Source organism: Callorhinchus milii, unplaced genomic scaffold (assembly GCF_018977255.1).
Source record: "Callorhinchus milii isolate IMCB2004 unplaced genomic scaffold, IMCB_Cmil_1.0 Scaffold2, whole genome shotgun sequence".
In the NCBI taxonomy this organism is placed as follows: domain Eukaryota; kingdom Metazoa; phylum Chordata; class Chondrichthyes; order Chimaeriformes; family Callorhinchidae; genus Callorhinchus; species Callorhinchus milii.
In genome coordinates this window covers 123,583,735-123,592,899 of record NW_024704743.1, presented here as the reverse complement: position 1 = coordinate 123,592,899, position 9,165 = coordinate 123,583,735, and the positions used below count along the sequence as shown (strand labels likewise).

Here is a 9,165-nt window from a genome sequence, read left to right as displayed (position 1 = left end):
GTGGGGGGGGGCTGTGGGGGCTATGGGGGGGAGGGGGGGAGTGGGGCTATGGGGGTGTGTGGGGGGCTATGGGGGGGGGCTGTGGGGGGAGGGGGGGGTGTGAGGGCTATGGGGGGGGGGGGTGTGGGGGCTATGGGGGGTGTGTGTGAGGCTATGGGGGGGGAGGGGGGGTGTGGGGGCGGCTGTGTTGGAGGGGGGCTATGGGGGGGGGAGGGGGGGGGGCTATGGGGGGGGAGGGGGGGTGTGGGGGGGGCTGTGTTGGAGGGGGTTGGGGGGGGGGGGGCTATGGGGGGGGGGGGGCTATGGGGGGGGGGGGGGTGTGTGGGGGCTGTGTGGAGGGGGGCTGTGGGGGGGGAGGGGGGGTGTGGGGGGCTTGGGGGGGTTGGAGGGGAGGGGGTGGGGTGATTATTGTCTAAAAGAAACCTATGTGATTTGAGTTGGAGTGAATGAGACTGTGTGCAGTTGGGCTCCTTGTTATAGGAAAGGTGTTCAGGCACCGGAGGTGAGGATGTTGTCTGGAATAAGGGAATATGGTGTCAGGAAGACCCTGCATAAATGGGGCTTTTTTCGTTGGAGCTGAGGGGGGGTGCGATAGAGGTGTATATGGTGATGGGAAGCTCTGAGAGAGGGGAAGGAAAGGATTATTTCTGAGGGTTGGGGAGTGGGGTCGAAAACACAAGGGCATTGGAGTCCTGTCGTCCACGCCTCTGTTTACCTCACAGGAACCTGGTTGTTAGTCGATAGGCGGATCACGTTTCTGGGAGTAATAATCCCACAAAAACAAATAATAATTTGGTCACTCAATCCACGACTGTTTGTGGGACACTACTGTGCAATTGGCTGCTGTGTTTTGCCCACAAAATAGACAGTCACTACACTTTACAGTATATTCTGTGAAGCGCTTTGAGATGTTTCATTGATAAGGCGGTGTATCAAATGCGAGGATTATTATTAACATCAGACGCGCGAGGGAGGTTGAGAATGGAGATTAGGGGGATTTTGTTTCCATATGGAGCGCACAGGGGGGTGTGGGATTCTCCCTCAGTCAGTTATTGGGGCGGCACTTTCAAACAAAGACTGGACACGTGGTTGAGGGAGAACGAAGTTAACCACAATAATAATCCTTCCGTATACTGTCACGTGAATTAATTGTATATTTTGTGGGTGAAATGCGACAGCCAATTGCGCACAGCAGTGTCCCACAACCAGTCATGGAATCAGTGACTAAGTTGTTATTATTATTTGGGGAAAGGGCTGGAGTGCGGGACTCAGGACAGGATGTAAGATGGAATCCCGTGTGAAGTATAAACTTCGGCTGGACTGTCAACAACAACTTGCATTTATATAGTCCCCCTTCACACGGGGCAGCGTCTCAAAGCCCTGAACTGCGGAGTCTGACTGTGGATAACAAGCTCAGTACTGGGGTACCTCAATTGCTCTCACTCTCACCTCAGCTTCCCAATGAGCGCAGAGGAAGGGGAATTTTGTTTGCTCAGCCGGGTGCCAGTCCTTTGCATCCCACTTGCATGGAAATCCCAGAGATAGACTGTTGGAATGGACTGCGCTCTCTCCTGGAAGGGATGCATCCCGCTTACCTAATTCCGGAGAGTATTAGGCTCAGGTTGGCAAGAGGCAAGGTTTGGGGGGGCCCCAGAGCGTGTGTTGGGGTAACTGCTGGAGTTAAAACCGCTTCTGCCCCCAGTGACTGGTCGGCCCTTCCAGGTCCTGCTGATGAGCCGGGCCGGGCTGTGCTGCCATCAGCAGTGAGTGCCCCGGGACACTGCGGCCCCTCCTGGTCAGGACCCGGACTGGAGACCGGCTCAGAGGGGGGGGGGCTCGGTTCTGATATTCTGTTCCCAAACATGTCACCCTGGAGCCAGTTCAGCCCCGAGGAGACCGCACATACCCCCCCACGTGTAGCAGTGGTGAGTCGGGCAGGGTTGCTGATTTGCGATGACCTGGATCCCAGTGTAGTGGTGGGAAGGAACTCTCTCTCTCTGTCCCTGTGATTTCTCCACCTTTGTTCATTCCTATCGTTTAGATATTACCAGAGATGTCCGAGATTTATTCCCCTTTCCCCATCCCCCTTTCCCCATCTCCCAGCCCTTTCCCCGTCTGCCTCAAAGATCCCTGTGCACTATTGGAAAATAGCAAGAAGCGAGTCTCTCTCTCCCGGTCCTGGCCAACAATCCCCAAAATAAAATTGGTCACTCACTTCATGACTGTTTGTTGTACTTCACTGTGCGCAATTGGCCGCCGTGTTTCAAACACAAAATACAGTGACTTGAGACGTCTCGACAGTGTGACAGGGCGCTGTGTCACATGCAAGGATTATTTATTTTAAGGGACAACTGGCTTTTCTGGTCTCTATCTGCCTATGATGTTATTGCCTCACATCACTGGTATCAGCTGATTTCCCCTGAGGCCTCTCTGAGATGTGATGTCCTGTGTCTCAGTCCTGAAGGGTCTTCCCTGTGGGGAGTGGGTGAGGTGCTGGGGAGCAGAGAGCAACAGAAACAGGTTATAGAAAATGAAGAACTTACATTTTTCAGAGCCTGGAATGCCTCCAAGTGTTTCACCGCTAACCTGTCCGCGCTCTGCTCAGCGGGCCCCGTCCTGCTCCACGTCCCCCGCCAGCCCCGACCTACCATTGGCGGTCAGGCCTTCTGCCTCCCACCCTTTGGAACTCCATCCCACAGTCCCTTTGCCTCGCTCCCTCCCTCGCCTTCTTCGAGGCACGTCTCAAGACCCTTCTCTACAACCGTTCTTTCGGTCACCCTCCTACCCCCACCCTCCCTGCCCTCCACCCCCTCCTGATCCCAACCCCCAGCTCAGGTCCAAATCCCTGACTGTCCAGCACGTTGGGACGTCCTCCTGACGTGAAAGGTGCTGTGCAAATATAGGTTGTTGTTGAAGTGACTGTTCTGTAGGTAAATACAGCAGTTGTTTTGCCCAAGGAATTTATTTTCGCCGGAGAGAAACTCCCTTGTCTTTTCCAATATTGTCAGATCTTTAATGTCCACCTGAACAGGCGCAGACAGCTGATAGGATTGCTGATTTTAAATTTCTAAAAGCACTAGATAATGTAGATCATGATACGTTGTTTTATCTTCTGTTGAAAAGTAGAACCAGAGGACACGGCCTGCAATTAAAGGGGGTATTCACTATTTCAGTGAACGAGTAGTAAACGGGCTCCTTGGGGAACAGAAAGCGTTGATTCATTCAAATGCAAAGAGATAGATTTCTGTAAGGAAATAATGACTGGGGATACCGTATATGAGTAGTTCAGGACATGATGTGTGCAAGCGGCTACCAGGACGGTGGGAGGCAAACTGGATGGACCTTGGTCTTTTTTCGTCTAGCAATTATAATAATCCTTGAATTTGATATGGAACCTTATCACGTTGTTGACGCATCTCAAAGTCCTCAAAACATTTCATAGGAACAGAAAGGCCCTTCGAGCCTGTTCCTCCATTTTACAAGATCATGGCTGATCTGTACTCAACTCCAAATACCTGCCTTTGCCCCATATCCCTTGATACCCCAACCTAACAACAACAACTTGCATTTATATCATGCCCCTCACGCAGGGTAGTGTCCCAGAGCGCTTATCTATCCACCTCAGTCTTAAAAATGTGATTGGATCCAACATCCACAGACTTTCGGTGGAGATAGTTCCAGATTTCCTATGTTTTTCCTATGCTTTCCTAATGTCTAATCCGAAGGACGGCACCTCTGTCAATGCTGCACTCCCCCAGCACTGCACTGGGTGTCAGTCTATTATGATTAATGAGAGTAATAACCTTGTGACGGGGGGGAGAGGTGGTGTGTGTGTGGGACTGTGTGCCGGGATGGTTTGTTTAACTTGCTCTCTCTGTCTCTCTCAGGGCCCATGCCTCGCCCCAGTCCCCGTCGCTGGCTCGGGAAGGCTGGACAGAACTACAGATGTCGCCGGGCTCGCTGGGCGTGCAGTCCACAGGAGAGATGGGGTGAGAGATGCCGTTAGAGATAGCATTCCGCTTCGCTGTGCCGGGGATTGTGTACAAAGGGGGAAACGGGTGAACAATTTGACCTTTCACCATTGCAAATTTCTGTTGGGAAATTCAGTAATATCTGGGATACAGTATGTCGTTTGGGACACAACATGTCAAGCAACTGCCAGGATGGTGGAAGGCAAATTGAATGGATCTTCTTCCGTCTTGCAAACCTTACGTTGCGTGGCTATGTCGACATGTTACCTGCTTTGACTCAAAGTCATGTACCCCTGTTACAGACAGGTCACAGAGCTGTGGGAAGGGTCCCGGGGGGAACCACTGGGGTGTGGACAGAGATTTGACATCAGTATAGGACAGTCTTGAGACTGTACTTTTGGACATAGGAAATGCGAATGTTATAGTATAAAAAGGGAAGTGTGAAGGACCTGTCAGGTGGAAAGTGATCTCGTTCACAGCAAAGCCTAATGGGCCGCTACGCTTAACGGGACCTGCGATTGAAGGGGGTAAATTCAGAACAAATCTGTGGAAACAGCCTGTCATGATCTACCTTGTCTATCATTGTCTGTCATATCAGGGAGAGGCTGTCTGGGAGGGGGCAGTGGTCTTGTAAGTGTAAACACCACCACAGACTAGTGCGGCTGAATGACTGTGCACTCTGTATAATTCTAGTCACATCATCCTTACCTTAAAGACCCTCCGCAGTCTTGCTTCTCCCTACCTCCGTGACTTATTCAATTTATTGGAAGGTGGTGATTCAGTGCCACCAAAGGGCTTTCCTTAGCCCGGCCTCTCCTTTGCATTAGTCACCGGTAACAAAATAATTATAATCCTTGCATTTGATGCAGCGCCTTATCCCGTCTTTGAGACATTTCAAACTACTTCACAGAATATACTGTAAAGAGTACTGTAGTGTCGGGTGCATACTTCTCGGGCGAAAAGTGGCAGCCAATTGCGCACAGCAGTATCCCACAAACAGTCAAGGATTGAGTGACCAATTTTTATCTATTTTTTGGGAGGGATTATTACCCCTGGAAAGTGGTCCGTCAATTGTCTTATCAACCGGGTTCCCACTTACTGCTCGGTAAACAGGTGTGCGTGGAGTAAGGAAACTCCTGGTGTGTGAGCTTTAGCGGTCTTTTTCCTCGGAGAAGCGAATGGACGGGCTGAGTGGGGCCGGTTGGTACTGGACGCTGGCACACGCAATGTGTGAAACGCTCTGAGCTGACGACGTCAAAGATATTTACTGCAAGTGTGAGGATTATTGTCATTACAGGCGACAGCAATACGCATTTATATAACGCTCAACTGCATCTTTCTGTGGTCGTGTGCTTTTCCCCTCGGTTTCTGTTAATGATAAAAATAAGTCTTGTATTCGATGTAGCGCCTTATCACGCTGTCAAGATGTCTCAAAACACTTCGCAGGATATACTCCACAGTGGTTGACTATATTTTGTGGGTAAAATGCGGCTGCCAGTTGCACACGGTCGTGTCCCACAAACAGTCTTGGAGCGAGTGGCCGATCTTATTTGGGGGATTGTTGACCGAGAACTCCCTTCTCTTTTCGAATAGTCGATCAACTTCACATTATGTCTTGTGAAGCGCTGTGAGACGTCTCAACGACATGATAAAGCACTCTATAAAATGCAGGGATTATTGTTATGTTACTGGGCACACACTGCAGGCGGGTTGGTGCGAGCAATGCCTACCCCCTGGTCCCTCTCTCCGTGGGGTACAAAACTCCGCAATGTTGGTAACCCGCCGTAGCGATCAACGCGAGTCACGATGAGCTGTCACTCAGCTCACGCTCTCATTTACTGGTCTGACGCTCCTGTCCCAATGCTGTCACTCGGCGCAGCTGTGAGTTTCTCTCTCTTGCGGATCGGAAGAGTTTTATGTTTTAAATTAAATCGCTTTTCACTTCAGAATTCTTCCTCAAACGCTGGGAAGCTTTACACGGGTTCCGCCAGGAAGGAAGGGATGAGTTCGTGTTCAGTTTCGCCCCCAAAGCAACAGAATCGTTTTTCCGAGCGCAGTAAACCCTCAAAGCGAATAATAATGTGTCGCTCAATCCCCGACGGTGTGTGGGACGCCACTGTGCGCAATCGGCTGCCGCGTTTCACCCACAAAATACACATTAAATTCACTTTACAGTATATCCTGTGAAGCGCTTTGAGACGTCTCGAAGACGTGATGAGGCGCTGTATCAAATACGAGGATTATTATTTTGTTATTTATTGCTGATTTTACACCCAAGTCCTTCCCCCTCAACGTCATCCAACACATCGTTGATGAACATGTGGAACAGGGTGGGCGACGATGAACGCCTTTTCTTACCCCCCTTTCCAGAGGGATGGGCTCAGTCAGTCCACTGTCACCACTTACACAGAGCTTGGAGTTGGGCGACACATTCCTCCCGGATTTGACCATTAATTCCCATGGCTTCCAGTTTCACCGCGAGAGCTTCTGAAGGCACTCGGCCGAGAGCCTTGATACTGGGTTGAAAGAGCTCAGGCGGCGGAAGGAAGATTTGGGATTGTTCCGGTGTAGTTACCCCCTCTTGTGGAGCGATGCAACCGATTGATCCCACTTCGGGTCAGAATTCCCTTCCCGGCCCTGTGCCGTGCCGGCTTGTGAATTGCCTTTGCCGCAGGCTTGTCTTGCTCCGAGGAAGCTTCGAAGACCTCTGCTTTCCCCTGATAGCTCTCCTTCTGTAATTACCCCCATTTTTTTTTTTGCGGGGGGTGCAGGGTCGGTCAGCCGGGCGTCTGGCACAAGCGGAAACCCGTCACCAATCCACGCTGAGATGTCCACCCCTCCCACCCGCACTCGGACTGCGCTCGCTCTCCCTGGAGGGACGCAGCCCCGCTTAACTGACTCTGGAATGTATCAGGCGCAGGTTGGCGAGAGCCAAGGCTTGGGGACCCCGGGGTGTGTATTGGGGTAACTGCTGGAGTCTAACCCCACTAAATAACGGGAGCGCAGGACGTGCCAAACCGCTCGCTGCCATGGCTGTCCCCTTCTGCACTCCGCCGTGCCGTTGGTGGACCACGGACCGGAAGCAGAGGGAGCGGCCGCCGCCGGCGAAGGGCTTTGCTCCACCTTTGAAGCGGTGGTCCTGACGTGTTCCCGTCTCCCACAGGGAACAGCGGAGGGTCAGAGCCGCAGTGTCAGCTCCTTCCTCTCCGAGTCTTGGCTCCAAGATGGCGGCTCAGTGCTGGGGTGGGGGGGAGGGTACAGCAAATACCCTCCCTCCACCCCCAAGCCCCTCCACCCCACCACAGCCCCCCTACCCCCTCCACCCCCCACCCCACCACAGCCCCCCCCTCCACCCCACCACAGCCCCCCCCTCCACCCCAGCCTCAGCCCCTCCACCCCACCACAGCCCCCCCCTCCACCCCACCACAGCCCCCCCCCCACCCCACCACAGCCTCCACCCCAGCCCCTCCACCCCACCACAGCCTCAGCCCCCCCTCCACCTCAACCCCTCTCTCCACCTCAAGCCCTCCCCTCAGTGCCGCCCCCCACTCAGCGCCGCCCCCCACTCAGCGCCGCCCCCACCTCCCCCTCAGCGCCCGCGCCCCCTCACCCCCGCCCCCCCTCAGCGCCCCCTCAGCGCCGGCCCCCACCCCCCCTCAGCGCCCCCCAACCCCCCCTCCCCGCCCCCCCCTCAGCGCCCCCGCCCTCAGCGCCCCCGCCCCCTCCCCCCCCCCCCCCCCCCCCCCCCCCTCAGCGCCCCCCCCCCCTCAGCGCCCCCGCCCCGCCCCCCCCTCAGCCCCCCCGCCCCCCCCCTCAGCGCCCCCCCGCCCCCCCCCGCCCCAGCGCGCGGGACTTTGTTTTCCTGTCCAGTTTCGGTTTAATCCAAGATGGCGGCGGCGCGAAGGCGGGAAGCGGGAGAGCGGACAACAACCGCCGCCGCCTGAGCGCGAGCGCTGCCCCTGACCCCCCCTCACCCCCCCCCACCGCTCACCCCACCAACCAACCGCCTCCACACTGCCCGCCGCGGGGCCGCCGCCCGCACCTCGCCAGCTGCTCCCATTGTTATTTTTAATCCCGAAAAAAAAACCCCAAAGAGAGAGAGAGAGAGAGAGAAAGAGAGAAAGAGAGGGAGAGAGAGAGAGAGAGAGGGAGAGGATGAGGGGGAGAGGCCGCGGCTTTGTCACTCTCTGCCCTCTGCTTTGTTGTCAGTTGAGGTCGGCCTGCCGTCAGGTCGGTAAACACAACAGCCTTTTATTCCCATCCCCCCACCCCTCTCCCCTCCCCTCTCCCCCTTCCCCCCCCCCCCCCCCCGGTTTAATTTTCATTAAAAAAAATTTTTGAGGGGAAAAAAAAATCCCACCCCCACCAGTAGATTCCCTCCCCTCCCCTCTGATGTGTGTAATTCTAATTCTCAGCCATTTTGTGGGTTGGCGTTTGCTGGTGTTGGGCGAGAGAAGGAGAGTTGAGGGGGGGGGGGAAAGGGGGTGGATGGGGGGGTTTGGGGGGGGGGGGGGGAGGGAGGTTTATTGCATTGAAATCGCATTAAATAATAATAATTCGGCCGCTTCGATCCGCGGCCGTTTGCGGGCAGTTGGCTGCTGCCCTTTCGCCCACAGCACACACAGTCACTACGCTCTGCAGGGTTAACCGGTGAAGCGCTTCGAGACGTCCCGGAGACGTGATCAGGAGCTGCGGCGACTGCGAAGGGGTTGGTTGTGAAAACACACACACGCGCGCGCGCGCTGAATTCACGACCCCCGAAATACCTCCTCCCCAGCCGAGGGGTAGAGGGCGCAGTTAGTACCGTCAGGTCCTCCCCCCGTGCCTGGGCAGGTTGCGAAGGGTTGTGGTTTGCGTGTCCAGGTGTGGTTCAGGACAAGGACCTATCCAGGCAGATTGCGGAGGAAGGTGGACATCTCTAAGCTGGTCACTCAGTCCGTGACCGTTTCTGGCACGCGGCCGGCCACGCGTTTTGCCCACACAGTACAGTCGCTCCACTTTATTACAATATATTGTGTGAATGAAGCGCGTTGAAATTCTCAACTGCTTGATAAGGTGCTATAGCAAATGATTATTATTCCCAAGCGATCGTTCTCTTCTCTCTCTCTCTCTCTCTCTCTCCCATCTGACCTGGGCATCGTTGAGCGCAGTGAAAGTTGTATTTGTTGAGGGTGATCTGATTGAGGTGCGCAAT

At 54.6% G+C, this 9,165-nt stretch overlaps 1 protein-coding gene across 7 annotated transcripts in view; it reads left to right on the top strand.

The window, feature by feature from the left end:
• The first annotated feature begins 3,841 nt into the window (after positions 1–3,841).
• Positions 3,842–9,165, top strand: part of setd2 (SET domain containing 2, histone lysine methyltransferase) — a 50,822-nt gene continuing 45,498 nt past the window's right edge. For 4 of the 7 annotated variants that reach the window (XM_007911812.2, XM_042346881.1, XM_042346880.1 and 1 more), the window contains exon 1: positions 3,844–3,989. In XM_007911812.2, coding sequence (XP_007910003.2) covers positions 3,946–3,989 — 44 coding nt within the window. In that variant the 5' untranslated portion in view covers positions 3,844–3,945. Of the gene's footprint in view, positions 3,990–9,165 lie in introns of all 7 variants that reach the window. The other 3 variants (XM_007911814.2, XM_042346877.1, XM_042346879.1) reach the window with 2 other exon arrangements.